The sequence below is a fragment of the Rhinoderma darwinii genome, chromosome 3, assembly GCF_050947455.1.
Source record: "Rhinoderma darwinii isolate aRhiDar2 chromosome 3, aRhiDar2.hap1, whole genome shotgun sequence".
Classification (NCBI taxonomy): Eukaryota; Metazoa; Chordata; class Amphibia; order Anura; family Rhinodermatidae; genus Rhinoderma; species Rhinoderma darwinii.
The window spans coordinates 393,905,060-393,923,374 of record NC_134689.1 but is presented as its reverse complement, the minus strand read 5'-3'; the positions used below and the strand labels follow the sequence as shown (position 1 = coordinate 393,923,374).

General features: G+C 46.5%; 1 protein-coding gene across 2 annotated transcripts; it reads left to right on the top strand.

The window, feature by feature from the left end:
- Positions 1-293: 293 nt before the first annotated feature.
- On the top strand, positions 294-15,054 carry RAVER1 (ribonucleoprotein, PTB binding 1). Of its 2 annotated transcripts, none has more exons than XM_075858966.1 (14): positions 294-583; positions 1,954-2,020; positions 2,844-3,307; positions 4,974-5,165; positions 5,257-5,398; positions 7,448-7,545; positions 7,698-7,809; positions 8,095-8,249; positions 8,796-8,889; positions 8,975-9,087; positions 11,621-11,698; positions 12,446-12,580; positions 12,660-12,743; positions 13,797-15,054. In XM_075858966.1, exons 1-14 carry the CDS (start codon positions 365-367, stop codon positions 13,941-13,943), a joined length of 2,100 nt encoding a protein of 699 aa, XP_075715081.1. In that variant the 5' UTR covers positions 294-364; the 3' UTR covers positions 13,944-15,054. The 2 variants fall into 2 exon arrangements, with proteins under 2 accessions (XP_075715081.1, XP_075715082.1); XM_075858967.1 differs by having other exon boundaries at positions 295-583; positions 5,257-5,386.
- The last annotated feature ends 3,261 nt before the right edge of the window (positions 15,055-18,315 follow it).

Genomic DNA, 18,315 nt, shown 5'->3' with positions numbered 1-18,315 from the left:
ACGAAGCAACACAAACTAATATTTCCCTTGAAAAGCTGCCTCAAAATGACTGACAGGCAATTCCCATTGACATATACGGCAAGAAAAAGTCGTGCGACATAGCCGCGCAATAAAGTGAGTTTGGGGCCGGGGTCATCACACAGTTGCAGTCACACCCGGAGGCGCATGCGTCACGCACGTTTCTAGACTGCACTTGCGCTTCTCATGTGCATCATGCCCCTCCCCCGTATCCAAGGGAACCACTACGGGGGCGGGGCAGCGTCCGAAGCGACCAATCAGAGCGAACCTCGCCGGTCGGTTTAAACTCGACCAATGAGCGCTGGACTGCAGTGTTGTGCTCAGATAGACGAAGTCTTATGTCAAGATGGCGGCGGCCGTGTCAGTTAGAGGTGCCGGGGTACCGGCTAATGGTTCCTGGGAATGTAACGAAGACGATGACGAAGAAGTTTTTGTGAAGGAAGACGAGAGGGAGAACCGGCTGAACGCACAGGAAATAAGGAGCCGGGTGGAGAGGATGAAGAGGGAGGTGAAGAACCGGAGGAAGATCCTCATCAAGAGTCTCCCGGGGGACGTCACTAACCAGGTGTGTAATCTGCTATAACAGCGATTGTGTCTGAGAAGAGGAGCCGCGGGAATCTCCCCCCGCGGCGGCTTATTCTTTGTCGCACGCGTCAGGGTGTCCCGCGACGTTAAAAAACTGGTGGTGGTGTGTGTTCACATACTGCGACCAGGGAGAACAAGATGGCGGGTTGTCAGGTAGTTTTTCTATAGCTGCTGTTTTCGGTGGGGGCAGCGGTGGGTCCTTGTACCTGCTGGATATGTCATACGAGTTTGTGAACTACTGTAAGACTGGTATCTGCCATGTCTCTGCCCCCTCTAATAGATGAGAAAGGTGACATTGCCAGTAGTGGTCTTATTTCCCCCGTGGTGTTATCGTAGCATAATGGGGAAGATGAAGTAGTGCAGTAGTAGCCCGTGGCAACCAATCAGACGGCTGCTTTCATTTTTTAAAGAGTCTTTGAAAAAGGAAAGGAGGTTTCTGATTGGTTGCTATGGGCAACTACTGCACTTTTCCTTTGCATCGGTGTTTAACCTTATAATCAGATTGGGGCAGTTTTATAAACCCCCCCCCCCATATATTATATGTTGTGCCAAGGCATAATCTTCGTGGTGCCAACCTATTCCGTAGCGCTTTATAATTGGTCACTGATACATGAATAAACCAGAGAAGTCCTTGGCCATAGGAGCTTGCACTCTAAATGTGAGACTTTAGTGTTTCAAATCTGCCTTTACTTTATTGTCCTGATGTCGCCCGCTGTCTCCCCTGGCATCCTCACCCCTCAGTCTGGCGGTGCCCTGCACTGCTGTTATTTTGTCCTGTGATCTCCATGTGCCCCTTTCTGTGGCCTCTTGACAATGGGCGAATTCCAGTCGCCTCTCTCCAGACCCGTGCTCGATGCCATCACCCCAGGGCGATTCTATTATTTCAGGGGAGGGGTTTTAATGGAATAAACCGCCCTCTTTAGGGTGCAGCAGCTGCGGCTCTTCCAGAACCATCGGGCACAGCTGGTATTCTACCATGTTCAGTAAAGATATTCCTGAGGGCGGCAGGAGGGTCCAAAATGGCATCAGCCCGGAAATTCATAAGCCTGATCATCACCCAACTTTCCTAGATTCCTGAGCAGCTAATATGCCTAGTTATGCAGTGTTTGATGGGAAAGCTGGGTGAGTGGGGAATGAAATGGCGGCCATGTTGGTTGTCACCCAGCTTTCCCAGTAACTGATATGACTGACTATGTGAATAGTTATGTTTTTTTACCAAGCAGGGGGCGCTACTGAGGGCTGGAGGGGATGCCAGCTGTTCTAGACGTGGTGCTCGGCTATGGGGGGGTTTTGGGGTCCTTCCGCTGGTTGTGGGTTATGACTGATATATATTTTTCCCTTCTTCTTTAGGAAGTCCACGATCTCTTGGGAGACTACGAGCTGAAATACTGTTTTGTCGATAAATATAAAGGAACCGGTAAGGAATGGTTTATATTTAAGGCACCGCCCTCCCATGTATACTGCTGTTGATGGTCATCTCTGTGGCGCTCAGTAAAGAGCTGTGGCCTCTTTGTTCTAGGCATCAATGGGGGGCCCCAGCAGTTGGACACCCCATCCCCCAATTAAACATTGATTGCATATCATATACTATAAGCCCAAGGGGTCTGGCACTTGTAGGTACGCTGGCACCACTTTACTATAGTGAATATTGTGGTCCCATATCTAGGGACTACAGGTACACTTTCAGGCCCCATGCCCACGACTGTAGATTTTGTCCGCCATTATGGACCCATTCACTTCTATTGCCCACGGACACCTTACCGTATAGGTATCCGGGCTGTAGAAGGCCTCCGCAAAGATAGGACATGTCCTATTTTTTATTTTTTTGCTTTTGCGGACCGTGCTCCCTTACTTTAGAATGGGAGCACGGCCCGCAAATGCAGGTGGCTGTCTGCAGCCGGCTGTGCCTGTAATCATGGACCGTGATTACGGGCACGGCTGTGTGCAGGGGGCCTAACAGATTGCAGTGGTGGGGATCCCCCCTTCATGAATGGGGGGGCAGTGACTTGACCTTGGTAGTTTCTTTGTAAGGTGGTCACAGATGTGCAGTGAATGGCTTTGTGGCCAGGATATAAGGGGGGGGGGGGGAGTACGGACGTATTCCACCACAAGCTGCCTCTGTACGGCCTGTCACCTTGCTATGTTCTGGCTGTAACCTTGTGACCTGCGGGTCACTGGTGTGTTTTGTGTGAGATTTGCTTACTACAGCGTTCACTTCTATCGCTGTCTCCCTTTCGCAGCCTTTGTAACACTACTGAATGGAGAACAGGCAGAGTCTGCCATCCGCCGCTTTCACCACACGCACCTTCGCGAACGTGAGATCTCTGTACAGCTGCAGCCTACAGATGCCCTGCTCTGCATTGCCAACCTGCCATCCGGCTACACCCAGCAGCAGTTTGAGGACCTGGTCCGACCATTTGGTAATGTAGAGCGATGCTTCTTGGTGTATAGCGGGGTTACCGGACAACCCAAGGGCTATGGCTTTGTGGAGTATATGAAGAAGGACTCTGCATCCCGAGCCAAGTCTGATCTGCTGGGCCGACAACTAGGTTCCCGCACTCTGTACGTTCACTGGTCAGACGTCAGCCAGCTCACCTATGAGCTGCTTCACTCCCGCTGCCTGTGTGTGGACCATCTGACGGAGTGTGACCTCATGGAACTAAAGGAGGCCTTCTCCAAACTCTGTGCCCCTTCCTTCTGTCAGGTGGGCAACGCTCGAACAGCAGCTGTGGTTATGTTTATTATACTATAGGTTCTTTCGTTTTATTAAAGGGTTATTCCGATCTCCTTTTTACCTTCACTCCAGGGCAGTCACTGCCTGCCAATTCTGCGTTTGCTGCTCTATGGTGGGCTGTACTCCCCTGTTTGACAGTTCAGGACCGCACGATGTGCTGATGTCCTTGCGCCATTTCCCACATTGTGTTGTGCAGCACTATTGATACTGCGCCTGCCCTGGAGTCGTTCGTAGACCTTATAGATCTGCAGAGAGGTGTCCGGGCTGAGAGCTACCGTGCTTGTGCCAGCGGGCATGCCCTCGAGACCCCGGCCATCTTCTACAATAAAGGAATGTTATAACACCTCTCCAGCAGTTCGCTGTCATTAGACTGGAACAACGAGATGGGATTACCCCTTAAGAGTACCAAAGTAGTCCTGGGGCAAAGGTCTATGTCTGGAGTGAATACATGTTTTGGGGCATGGGGGCAGTGGTTGATAAAATACTATAGGTTCTGAGCCTCTTTTGGGCAGGGCGTTTAACAGTTTTGTTTTTTTTGTGACCGGACAATAAGGTCTTTTGTAGGAATCAATAGAAAACAACCCAAAAAAGATGCATCTCCGTTGCAGATTTCTGGGCACTGCCCTTACTCCTGGATTTTTCTAGCCTCTGGTCTGTCTGTTGAATTCCAGAATTCTCTACACACTGCTGAGCCTGCAGTCAATCCTGGGACTAGTCAACTGGTTGTGGTGCTACTGTATGTGGGTGGCACCATTCATTGGGGTTTGTGTAAGATGCTTGCCATGGCAGCTGGATGTCATGGTGCATATTAAAGGGGTTTTCCACTTCCGTGGAGTTGGGCTGCTCAGACACCCCCTGATCTCAAGAATGGACTAAATCCATTCCCAGTTGTCAAAGGAGAGGTGGGCACATGAATAGCCATGAGTGAATTTGATTTACAGATCATGGGACCAAAGATTGTGCTGATCTTCATGGCATTAGAGCTCTGTTTCTCCGATAAATTCAGCCTGCTGCCACCACTAGGGGGAGCTGTTGGGCTTATTAAAGACTGATTTGGGATAAATACAAACTGAGTCTCCTCCCCTGTACTGTAGATCTATTAGCTGGACATGCCCTGATAGACCATCCATCCCCCTCTAATGTAGGACAGTAAACCTGATCGTAACCTCTTTTCACCTATAGAATACAAAAATAGCAAGGCGACCGTTCCAGTTAAAGGGTAACTAAACGTTTAACAAACTTCTGACGTGTCGTAGTGACATGTCGGAAGATTTGATTGGTGGGAGTCTGAGCACTGAGACCCCACCGATCGCTGAAACGAAGCGGTGGAAGCACTTGTGTGAGCCGCTTTGTTTCTGTTCGCCTTTTTCTGGAAATCAATGTATCGACGTACGGGCTCAATAGAAAGTCTGAATCTTTCCGGAAAAAGCCGAACAAACGAAGCGGCTCACACGAGCGCTTCTGCCGCCTCGTTTTAGCAATTTGTTGGGTCTTTGTGCTCGGACCCCCACCAATCAAATCTTCTGACAGGTCACTATGACACATCAGAAGTTTGAGCGTTTGGTTACCCTTTAAACATTGTATTACCGTTTTGTGGCGTTGGGAAAGTCTTATTCTGTCGTCTTTCTGTTTTCAGCTGGCTTACGGGCAGGACGGTCAGTATAAAGGCTTTGCAGTTCTTGAATATGACTCTGATATGGTGGCGGAAGTTGTCCAGCAGCAGATGGATAACTCCGCGGTAGCTGGTGGACGTGCCCGGGTCTCCTTCTGTGCTCCTGGTCCTCCAGGAAGGAGCACAATCGCGGCATTGATTGCAGCACAAGCAACGGTGGGTGGTGGCCATCGATACGAGACCATCAAACTAGTGCTGGGTAAGGTCGGGCATTTGTCTGACTAATGGCTTTTTTTTTTTTTTTAAGGCAATAAATCGTGGTAATGGCCTTCTCCCCGAACCCAACATTCTGCAGCTCCTCAACAGCCTGGGCTCCTCCGCGACACTACAGCTTCTGCTCAGTCCTCTACTGAATGCAGCGGCTGGAAACCAGCAAGGTCTGCATCTGGGTAATAACTGCTGCTGGTCCACACCTGCTCAATATATCGTCTCCTGGTAGTAAAAATGGAGACCCTCAGACACTTTACATGGGGATCGTTGTGCACTACTGAGACATACAATGGTTGACAGAGATCCTGCTTTAGGGTATGTGCACACACACTAATTACGTCCGTAATGGACGGACGTATTTCGGCCGCAAGTCCCGGACCGAACACACTGCAGGGAGCCGGGCTCCTAGCATCATAGTTATGTACGATGCTAGGAGTCCCTCCCTCGCTGCAGGACAACTGTCCCGTACTGTAATCATGTTTTCAGTACGGGACAGTAATTCCACGGAGAGGCAGGGACTCCTAGCATCGTACATAAGTATGATGCTAGGAGCCCGGCTCCCTGCACTGTGTTCGGTCCACTACTTGCGGCCGAAATACGTCCGTCAATTACGGACGTAATTAGTGTGTGTGCACATACCCTTAAAATGAAAAATTCTGGTTTCTACAAACTAAGCTTAAAGAGACTGTCACCACATTATAAGTGCCCTGTCTCCTATATAAGGAGATCGGCGCTGTAATGTAGGTGACTGCAGTGCTTTTTATTTAAAAAACCGATCTTTTTTCACAACGTTAGGACTGGTTTTGGTTTATGCTAATGAGTTGCTTAATGCCCAAGTGGGCGTATTTTTACTTTCGACCAAGTGGGCGTTGTACAGAGGAGTGTATGACGCTGATCAATCAGCATCATGCACTCCTCTCCATTCATTTAGGCAGCAGAATCGTGTTCTTACTAGAACATGATCTGTAGCCTCATACACAGCGATTCTGCTTGATTAACGTTAATCCAGTGTCCTGATAATGAGTACACATAACCATCCAGCCTGGACGTCATGTGTACTCAGAATCCTGACACTTCTGAATCTTTTCTGTGAGATTCCAGCAACGGATACGAAATCTCGCGAGATTACGGAGGTAAACGAGATTTCGTTCCCCTTGCTGCAAATCTCACAGAAAAGATTCAGAAGTGTCAGGATTCTGAGTACACATGACGTCCAGGCTGGATTTCATGTGTACTCATTATCAGGACACTGGATTAACGTTAATCAAGCAGAATCGCTGTGTATGAGGCTGCAGATCATGTTCTAGTAAGAACGCGATTCTGCTGTCTAAATGAATGGAGAGGAGTGCATGATGCTGATTGGTCAGCGTCATACACTCCTCTGTACAACGCCCACTTGGTCGAAAGTAAAAGTACGCCCACTTGGGCATTAAGCAACTCATTAGCATAAACCAAAATCGCTCCTAACGTTGTGAAAATAGATCGTTTTATTAAATAAAAAGCATTACTGTCACCTACATTACAGCGCCCATCTCCTTATATAGGAGACAGGGCACTTATAATGTGGTGACAGAGTCTTTAAGCATTGGGGCTGAAAACTTGCATGTGATGCCTTGTGGTCATGTGATGGAGACAAGGTGCGTGGCTCGTCACATGACCAAGACAAGTGCGTGTTTTTTGTTTTCTTCCTTTGGGTGTGAACGTACACCGCGGCCGCAAAAAAACGCACATAAATTGACGATGCGGTTTCTTCAGGAGCAGCATGTCCATTAATGGTGCGGAATCGCTGCTCTTTTGTTGCGGGTTGTCCCGTTTGACTTCAATGGGGTGCTTACACCCACAACAAAGTCACAGGTAAACCGCAATTCCACCGCATTTAAGAAAAAAAAAAGTGGGTGATTATTTACATGGTCGCTCCCCCTTTATGCATAGAAAATAACCTTTTGAAGGGGGTTGGGCCATAAAAATGTTTACCTATCCACATAATTGTTGTGGGTCCGACTGCTGAGACCCCTAGCGATCATGAGAATGAGGGTTCCCTGTTTTAGTGGAGTGGTGGTCACGCGTGACCAACTACTCCCATTCATATATAATAATTTTTTTGGGACTGATGTAAATGACTGAGTTTAGCTCTGGAAGGATGATAAACCGGAAGATACTCTGGTGAGGAAGGCCCATGAAAACCATTTCTCCGCTTTGTCCATTCTAACGTGCTGTCATTATTCCAGGACTCCTTGGTGCAGCACCTGCAGTGTCCCTTCTCTCTAACCCTGCCCTGTCTACCACCCTCCTGCAGCTGGTACTGCAGGCACAAACGCCCACTCAGGTAGGTACAGGACTCTTATTTCCAGATTATTCTATTCAGATCTCCACATAGAAGTGACTTTGACTCCCTTCCAAATGGATGATGGGTGATCAACAGTTCTTGTCCAAAACCTCTAAGAGCTTGTGTATAATTTTATTTATTCTTTTTCTTAGAAACCTGGAATTCTGGGAGATTCTCCCCTTGCTGCGTTGTATGGAGCGCTGGGTTTGTCTCCCCAGCTCACACCCCCACCAGGGAAATCCCTACTGCCAGACCTTGGTATAGGTAAAGCTTCTCTTCTCTGATATCATTGGGTGGGGGATGTGCAGGTAGCGTTTCTTGCCGCGGGGCACATTGGTCCAGTTTGGTGTTACTAGGCCAGACTAGCCATCTATTCACATTAGTGACATGCAGTCGGCTTGTAACGAGGGGTGCAGCGCTCTTAGATGGCTCGGCTGCTGTTGCTGTGCTCCGGGGAAGATGGTAAAATATGTGGGAGCTGCTTTTGTTTTTATTTCCTTGTCGCTTTTTAGGAGTATGAGACTTAACCTTTTCTGTCCTGTGATCTAGGGGGCACTCTTCCACCGGTGGGCATTGCTTCTGACTTGGGTACTCCTCCCCTGCAGTCATTTCTTGGACCGCAGGCACCAGAGTGGGACAGTCCTCCTCCTACTCCTGTTTTGTGCTCCATGCTCGGTGGGCTGCCGAAGACTACAGATCTGGGGGTATGTGTTCTGCTGACCGCTAAGTAGAAATGTAAGTTTGTTGGTTTAGGGGGGGCTTGTCGCCAAGGTCATGCTGTCCAGGTTCTTGCTGTGGACTAGTATGATTTTATGTCGGATCTGACCGTATCTGAATTGGCTGTTTTAATTCCAAGGACAACATGACTTTAATACTGGCTCATGCGGAGCTTGGAGTATGGCCAGTTTCCCTCTGGCTACCCTTATCTGGCTCCCTATGATTGACTGGTCGCTCCTCATTTGTGCATCGGGTGAGAATTGTCAATGAGTGAGCCAGGCAGGGGAATGCCCATCTACACCATGGACTAGTCATTGCATTAATATTAGTGAAGTGGCTATTCTGACATCCTAAGGGAAGCGCTGCTACTGGTCGCCCTCTCACAGCGTTGTAACTACAACACCTAGCATGCCTTGGGATGGTTGGAGTTCCACACACAATAGCTGTAGTCTGCCTTTGTGGAAGTTGAAGGCTGACTGTTTTGCTCTCGGGCGTTATCAGAACCGTTTTACTAACCCCGGGTCTTGTTACAGTTGTCCCTCCTTGGAGAGCCCCCCAGGGACCTGAACATTCATTCCGGTCCTTACATGAATTTCCACAGCAGGATCTCCAGCACAGGATCGATGTGTAAGATGATAAATGATGGCTGAATGCTGGTTTTACCTATTGTGCCTGCATTAAGTTCTTACCCCCTATTTCCCTCCTCCCGTAGGTACATCAAATAATCAGGCACCTTACAAGCAAAAAGGAAACCGGGTCCCCCTGGCATCTTTGCAGGAGTCCATGCTGACCCCTACAGAAGGCTATCCGTTTGACATACATTCTGTAAGCAGAGTAAACGAGAACTTTTACCTTTTAAAGAATCTCCCAGTTCTTAAAGGGAATGTGTTGGTAGAATTTTTTTTTTTTTTTTTAGTTAAACAATTATTGAGTGATTACACATTGTTAATTTTTTCACAAGTCAGGAAATATTATAAATTAGATTCTAATTTATAACATTTCCATGTGCTGGGCACTAGAGGGAGCAGTTCCCAAAATTGCAGCATGGTCACTGTGGTAAAGCAACCTCATTGCTTTATGCTGCAAATTTGGGGTAGACACACACTCTCCTCTAATGTCCTCACACAATCCTCACTCCCTTATTCTGGATAGTGCCAGGAGAAGGAAGGGTTTGAATCTTCAAATTACCTACACTGGGTGCCGCCATTTTCTGAGCGTCTGCACAGTGCAGGAGGATTCGATACAGTGCTCAGCAGACAGTATAACACGAACATACGCGAACATAATACACACATCACATACACAAACATAAATTACCTGCTCCTGCTGCCGCCTCCGCTCCTATTCCTTGCGCCTTCGCCTCCTTGAATATATGGCCGGAAGCCGCGGACGGAAATGTCGTCATCTTGCTGTCCGGCAGCGGCTTCCGGTCCACAAGAAAATGGTGCCGGATTTCGCTCTGTGAACGTGCTTCGATTCGGTGTGTGTTGGAGAGGCGCATGCGAGGTTCCCACATAGCCGGCGCACGCAACTGAGAATGGAACGGCTCCCGTTCACATTCTCTATGGGGTTGTATGTGCCGAATTCCATCTCTATGTGTCGTTAAACGATAAATAGAGATGGAAAAAAAAAATGGCAGCCCCCTTAGAGAAGTAGAACACAAAAAAATTATTTTAATATCCTACTAAAAGCAATATTATAAAAAAAAAAAAAATTCATGACACCTTCCCTTTAATGATGGTGTACACCATTCAGCCATAATCTTAACACCACCTGCTTAATGTTGTGTAGGCTCCCCTCATGTACTTGGTCAGTAGCAATGTTTAGGTAGGTGGTACGTATCTAACATCCGCATGAATGCCAGGACTCGAGGTTTCTCAGCAGAACATTGCATTGCCCAGAGCATCACACACCTCTGCCATCTTCTTCCCATAATGCATCTGGAGCCATTTCCTCCCCAGGTAAGTGACGCACCCGGCCGTCCACATGATGTAGAAGAAAACGTGAGTTATCAGACCCGGCCGCTTCTTCCATGGTCCAGTTCTAATGCTCGTGCCCATTGTAGGTGCATTCGGCAGTGGTCAGCACGGGCACTCACCGGTCTTTGGCTACGCATTTACAAATGCTGCGATGCTCTGCATCGTCTGATGCTTTTCTACCATAACCAGCAGTAACTTTTTCAGCAACTTCTGCTACCGTGTCTCTTCTGTGGGACCTAACCAGACAGGCTAGCCTCCGCTCGCCACGTGCATCAATGAGACTTGGGCATCCATGACTCTGTTGGCGGTTCACCGGTTGTCCTTCCCTGGACCACTTTTGGTAGGTACTAAATGCCGGGAACGTCCCACAAGACCGGCCGTTTTCGAGATGCTCCGACCCTGTCTTCTAGTTGTCACGATTTTGTTGTCTGTCATTCAGATTCTTACACATTTTTCCTGCTTCCCACACAAACTTCAAGAACGGACTGATCACTTGCTGCCTAATATTCCCCCCCCCCCCCCCCAATTGTCAGACGTCATTGTAACCAGATAATCAATGTTCCCTTCGCCTGTCCGTGGTTTTAACATTATGGCTGATACATTTATGTGTATAACCTGCTGGTGGGGACCAAGATTAACTAGCCAGAACAGAGGACTTTCCTTCTTTAATGCTGGGGGAGTTCTAGTCACTTCATATTTTCCTTGGTAGGGCTTTGTGCGCTATAGGTGGCGCACAGAGCGCGGTTTGACTGGGTATGGCTGACATTCTAGATCTAAGTTTACCCACGAGGTTGAAGCCTTACAGAGGCTCTGTCACCAGATTATCAAATCCCTATCTCCTATTGCATGTGATCGGCGCTGCAATGTAGAGAACAGTAAAGTTTTTTTTTTTTTTTTTTTTTTTTTTTTTTTTTTCTTTGAAAAACGATCATTTTTGGCCAAGTTATGAGCTGTTTTATATTTATGCAAATGAGCCTTTCTAATGGACATCTGGGCGTGTTTACTTGTTACACTGCACAATCACACTGTAACAATCACGCTGTGCTGTGGATCATGCTGGGCTGGAACAATGTGAAGTGTAGGACACTGATTAGTCACTGATTGGTCAGCCTCATACACTCCTCTGTACAACACCCAGTTGGTAAAAAGTAAAAACACGCCCAGTTGTCCATTGAGAAACTCATTAACATAAATCTAAACTAGTTCATAACTTGCTCAAAAATGATCGTTTTTCAAAATAAAAACCACTGTTGATATCTACATTACAGCGCCGATCACATGATGTAGGAGATAGGGCACTTATAATCTGGTGACAGAGCCAGTTTATTCTGCTTTTTAATATAGGTTTTTTCTTGTTTTTTTATCCCTTGCCTTCTCAGGAGCTGCATACTCGTGCGTATTCACAAAACCGAGACCATATTGTACCTAGTCTTGGCGCCTATGAGACCAGAAATAAGGTAATTACCCAGACATGGCAATCGCTGTTTACTGAAATGTGAGCTGTAAAAGGTAGAACCTGTGTTTCCCATGTAAATTATCACCTAAAATTTCCGAATTAAATTCGGTCTTTTAATATATCTGCTGCCATTTGTTTGGACTGTTGCATAGCGGCTGACAACTGCAGAAGATGGCATGGGCACAGCTTCCAAACCTGTGCCATCCCTAGGACTATCTGCGCCATACCGTTGTGGGAAGGGGTTAATATTAGAAAGTTGAGGCTGCAGCGCAGTAGTTGCTGCTTATTAGCGACTCTTGAGCGGGGGACTCTCCCTCTGACGTCCTATATGCCCTAGTAGCCACACGTCTGCGCCTCTGACAGCAATTCATTCTTGTAATTTGGGTTCTATGGGCAACTACTTTGTCCTTGCGCACACTCGCCTGAATTCTCTATTCAACATTTCAGCAATATGTTCTTACTAATACTGGCAAAACTGCTATATGGACCGTATTGACTCGTAAGGTCTCTTGGGGCATCTGACTGGCATAGCAGGTCTCACCAATCATTAGTTTTCAGTGCAGTGAATACGACTGCTTCCCCTCCCCACAACAAAGGGCCTCGTGTCACGGCGTCTCGGGTGCTCTGTCCGGGGACCGGATGCCTTTAGCAGCAGTTCTGTGTCACATCTCACTACTTTACCCCCCCCCCCCCCCTCTGTTAACAAGCAGAACTTTGAATTCCTGTTTGTATATATTGTACTCTGCAGATTTCCCCGCCCTCCAGATTTCGGGAGAGAAGCAGCAGCATGCCAGCCCCTTTGCCTCCCTTCATTGGAGGATCATCTACCTCTTACTTCACCAGCGGCTTGCAGGCTGGACTCCAGCAGACGCACCTGAATAAAGTAAGAGCGCCCCCTACTGGTGTTGTAGCTGCTCTGTATTTTTTCTATTGGATTTTTACCTGACCAGTTGTTTCTACAGGTGCTGGGTAGGCGTCCAAGCAGTCCTGGGGGAGTCGCATTAGATTATGAGGATCAGAGTCTGCCATCAGGAAACTCGTGTAAGGTGAGAACTCTGCCTGCCAGGAGGCTTTGTAATCTATTCTCATAGGTCGGAGCATCACACGATAACTGCATGGGTTTCTACTTTTCAAAACCTTCATTGGTGCTCAAAATCTAGTTGTCATAAACAGAGGCTCTTCTAAGTGGATCATGGAATTGTAATGACAGGGAAACAGATCTCAAACTGGAAATTACTCCAATCCTAGCGCAGCACCATAGACTGAAGCACTTACTACGGTCACCTGCCCAAAATAAATGCTGAGAATGTTACATTCCCCCCCCCCCCCCCACCCCCCCCCCCCTTCTAGGCCCCGCTCTTCCTGAGGTATTGGTGCTGTTAGTTTTGATGATCGACATGCTAATGAGGCCTTGGACTGTTCAGTGGGTAGCCAACACCGCTCACTTGGCAAAGTGAACCTTTCTGCTCGGACGCTGTCCAATCAGAGCGGACATTGTGTGAGCAACTCTGCTCTGATTGGACGGCATCAAAGTTCACTTCCACTTGGCAAGTGAGGTGTGAACTGCCCACTTGACTGTCAAAGGCTGCATTAGCATATTTGGCCCCAAAAATAACTGCACGGTCTCCCAAACGGTGGGGCTTAGGAAAAAAAAAACACGAGTCTGAGTCGCTGGCAATCTGACAGCAATGTCAGCTGCATTTTTTTTTTATTTTTTTCAGGTGACAGGTTTTTATATTATATGCTCAAATGAACTGTTAAAGCCAAATAAAACCATAATCCACCACGTGAGATGCTTGCTTGCTTGACTAAAGTTTCGCTAAATGGCTACTAACACGCTGCGTGGTGCTGTTCCTCTGTTGGTCCTCCTGGAAATGTGCCTTATTGACAGCTGGGTGTTACCGTTCTTCTATGGGGAATAACAGAGGAACAACACTACGCAGCGTTCTAGGACCAGGCGCAAGTATTCCTGAAACATATGTTGGTACAGCGGCCTGATCCTCTTTAGAGTAACCTTCCTCCCCATAAACAAGTCCGCAGTATATCATGGCATGTCTGGTTTCGTTCTCTGTCCTAATCTGTTTTCACTTTTATCTTAGACTCCCATAGGAGCACAGAAGCGAGGCTTTTCGCACTTGATCCCATCCCCCGAGCCTAGCCCTGAGGGGGGCTACGTTGGACAGCACTCGCAAGGCTTGGGAGGGCACTATGCCGACTCCTATATGAAGCGCAAGAGGATATTCTAGCTGCTGCCCGCCTGTCGCTGACAGCACCAAAGTGCCTGCTGCTCTGTCAGTTGCATTAGATTAAGGCTCTTATGTATTCAGTGGATTAACCACTAAGCTGCCAATGCTGTTTGCCATTGGCGCTTTGGAGTTGACCCCTATTTGTGTATCCGCTCTGCGCCTGGTTTATATATTCTACAAGTTTGTTTTTATTTAAGGTTTTCTATGTAAAGCTTCAGACTTCATTTACTCAGATTATTTAATTTATCTGTTTTTAATTGTTCTGCCCCCCCCCCCCCCCCCTCTCCGGCTGTCTCTTGTTTTGGTCCGCTGTGTCTTGTCATCTGTCAGTCGTGCTGGTGTTCATGTTGCTTTTCTGAGCCAAATAAGTTCCCTTCACGCCCTACCTATGCCAATCTGCTGCTTGCTGGGCACCTTTCATGTTGGAACTATTTTACAGCCCTGTCTTTGTAAATTTGCTTGCCATGTATTTACCTGTATACTTATAGGGGTGGTCTCTGGATCGTCCACCAACATCCAATTGGCTGAGGTTTTAGGCGCCCCCTGCAGGAAATGCACTGTAAAGCCGCCTGGGCACATTAAATACTGACCTGGCACTTTTTATTATGTTATATGGTGGAGGGTCTGGAAACAACTCCCGTTACCTCAAATACAAAAGGGCTGGGCGGATCAGATCTGTATTTGCTGCGTTCTTTTATCCTTTGAGATTTTACTTAGTTCGTAAAGTGCGATTTTTCAATGTATGATTTTATGCTTGTGATTTGGCAAGTTTTTTTTATTTTATTTTTTTCTGGACCTCCAGCAGTGTATCAGATAAATGGTTGGTGTGATTTTACTCTTATAACTGCGCTAATGTTGGATGACTTCTCCGTATGGGCATCATGTATAAAAGGGAAGGCGTTGCCTACAGCAACCTATCTCTCTCCCCATGTTACTATGGGCAACTTTATTTTGTTTTTTTGCGACCTCCCATAGTGTCTTACCAATCTGCTACACCGGGATCATTGCAGGGGTTTTGCTCGGGTGCACATGTGACTTTACTTTTGTGTTCCTCTGACTGTATCTAATGCTGGAAGTTACTTTTATTGCGAGTAAAACTATTTATAACAAACTAATTGGGTTTTATATTCATTCACCACTTGCAGGAAAGGATTATCCAAAACTCACTTCACTTATGTATAACTTATTTTATATTCAGCACTACATGGGTAGAATCTATCCTCGTAACTTGTATTTAGATGTCATTTATTTTATTCTGACCAATTGTGTGTTTTGTTTTATTAAAAAAAAAAAAAAAAAAGTGAAATCCCCAGTAATTAGAAGTCTTTGAGGTCCGTGTTAAACGGTCATGTCTGGGTGACCGCTAATATGGCTGACGTTACTGGCCACACAGGGTAGTAGTGTCTCTTTTATTTATATCTATATAATTTTGGGAACCAGTTGCATGCAGACCATGGAGTTGGATGTCGGTGTTTATTACAACGTGATAGGTACTGGCTTAGTTGGTAAAATTGGTCCTGCCAGTGTGTGATGGTGACGGGTTCCTCTTGAGGGAAATGCTCACATATTTATCATAGACCGCTGGCTCTGAGAATATCTTGGACAGTCTAGGCCGATGTCTTGCAGGATCAAGTCACACATCCTCCCCTACTTGGTGCAGGGCTAATCTCTGCTAGGGATATTAACCCTTTGTGGGCATCTTCAGTTTGGGCTTTTATCTGTGCTGTATATCTGGGTCATTATCCCTGTCCTGTATGTGACTGGTTTACCTGCTGGAATTTTTTTGAATGGGTTTTAAAAGTAAAGACTTTATGGAAAGAAACGATCGTGTCTGTTTCAATGTGTTCAGGTCATGCTCAGCTAATCAGATGCCGTCTGGTCGGTGTAGGGATCAATGGGCCTATCATTTGGAACAGTCTACCCTCTGAAAACACCTCGGCGACATGACAAGCCTGGGGTGGGGATTTTGTTAGACATTAGTGGCCGGTGCACCCTGCAATCGTGCCAATTGATTGACATGCCACAGTTGCTGTTGATTACAACCATCACCCTTTAGATGGTGTGGGCACAGCTCCAGTGCCCATTAGCTGTAGTCTTGGCAATCCCTTTGGTTCATGTGTACATTTTAGACTGGTTCTAGATAACTATAATGAACCTGTGGTTGGCACCAGTAAAATGCTCCATGGAAACTGCTTTAAAGCCGTTTTCTTTTTGGAAGGAGGTTCCATCTGAAGTGTCTTGTCATTCTACATTATAATGGCTTCTGAAGCTGTGGGACTTGCTTGCTCCCTGCTACTGCTGTGATTACCAGAGAAGAATGGGTTAACTCCCCGATATCAAGGCCCTTTCTGGAGATGTTCTTCATGAGATTTGTCAAACTGGACCCGACGTGGTGGAAAGTATAGGATTTACACAGAATGATCTAGCCTGCTGATGTGTATATTATCTATGTAGACTGAGGATCTTCACCATATAATTGCTGCCATCTTTATACAGAACCGGATTATATTACACCAAATAGGAGTGTGTCTGGGGCCATATGAGAACACAGCCCAATATATAGCATGTAGAAAAAGCATGCCCCACCATGTGAAGGATCCCAAATACATGATAGGCTATATTCGGACAGTGTGGTTTCTCCCACTATTTAAAAAAAAAAATTTTTTTGTCTTTTGCATCAAATTATTGTAAAATGTTTTTTAGATGCATATTTTTTTTAAGGTGGTTTTAACTGCATCATCTGAATATAGCTTTATGTCTAGTGTAGGGGCATGATGGATTTAAAGGCACCAAATACAATCCCTGTGTCATGCTCCACCCCCTGCACTGGACAGAACAATGGATCTGCTTTCTCTGTAATGTTCCTTTAGGCCTCATACACACGAGCCTGCATTTGCAACCATATCATTTGCAATTGCAGACTGTATAAAACACATGTTAACCTATGGGCCAATGCACACGACCGTGGTTTCCACAGTCCATGCATTACCCGGACCACAAACAAAATAAATAAATAGTATGTCATACAGTCCAAGCTCATTGAATCAATGTGTGCGATCTGTGAATTGCGGATGATACGCTGCAGCCCGTCGGTGCTGTAATCACAGACTGTGCGCATCTATGGTCGTGTGCGTGAGGCTTTACAAACAGCGTTTGTGTGGTAAAGTCTATAATGAAATACATCTTAATCATTGAATACAGAGGTTTCATTCACTCCCATCTCCACCGTGTATAAATCCAGCACTCGCCGTGTAGTCGTCTTTATAAACATTTGTGATAGAATGGGTCGTCATAAAGAGGTCACTGAATTCCAGCGTGGTCGAGTGCTGAGGTGCATAAGAGTCGCCGACGCTCTACTTACTCAATAACTAGTGCAAACCTCGTCTGGGATTAACATCCACACAAAAACTGACATGGCATGGGTTTCCATGGCCAAGCAGCTGCATGCCAGCCTTACATCACCAAGGACAATGCCAAGCATCAGATGGAGTGGTGTAAAGCCGCCGCCACTCTATCTGGCGAACACCAGGAGAACGTTGCCTGTCTGGCTGCATTGTGCCATCTGTAAAGTTTGGTGGAGGAAGGATGATACTGTGGGGGTGTTTTTCAGGGGTCGGTTTAGGCCCTTTAGTCCCAGTGAAGAAAAATATTAACACTTAATCATAACAAGACATATTGGACAATTGTAGTTTCCAAGTTTGGGGTTCGGCCCTTTTATGTTCCAGCATGACTGTGCACAAGGTCCATAAAGACATGGCTGGTTGGGGAAAGTTTGGTCTGGAAGAACATGACTGACCGCACAGTGTCCTGACCACAACCCCTCCGGGATGAACTATAACGGAGAGGGTGAGCCAGGCTGTCTCCCCCAACATCAGTATCTGATCTCCCAAACATTCTTCTGGGGCAAAAATTCTCACACTCCAAAATTTTGCAGAAAGCCCCGAGAAGAGTGGAAATGGTTATAGCTGCAAAAGGGAAACAACTCCATAGGATGGGATGTCATAAAAGCTCCTGTAGGTGTCCTAATACTTTTGTCCATGTAGATAATAAATCGCACTACAAACCATCCTTTTATTTGCAGCTTTTATCTAGCCTTTTGGTGGGTTTGTGTAGTTGGTGGCATCTTTTTAAAACACGGCATGCTCTAGTATGGCATTTTTCTGGCGTTTTCTACATAGGCCTCTCTAAAAGGAGTTAAAAAACACCAGAAACAAGTGTGACAAAGGGAAATAGAAAATACCACCCGAAAACACTTGTAAAAGAGGCAGTTCAAAAACTTGAATTTTTTTATGTGCAGAAAAAAACATTTGCAAAAAAGGCCCTTAGAAGTATTCATACGCTCATTATTTTTTTGGGCGGGGTATTGGGATAA

Bases quoted from the DNA above. Each gene is read 5' to 3' on its own strand.
- RAVER1 (XM_075858966.1), top strand. From the start codon at position 365: ATGGCGGCGGCCGTGTCAGTTAGAGGTGCCGGGGTACCGGCTAATGGT. The intron at 5,166-5,256 runs GTGGGTGGTGGC...TTTTTTTTTAAG, and splicing joins TGATTGCAGCACAAGCAACG to GCAATAAATCGTGGTAATGG. The intron at 12,581-12,659 runs GTAAGAGCGCCC...TTGTTTCTACAG, and splicing joins AGCAGACGCACCTGAATAAA to GTGCTGGGTAGGCGTCCAAG.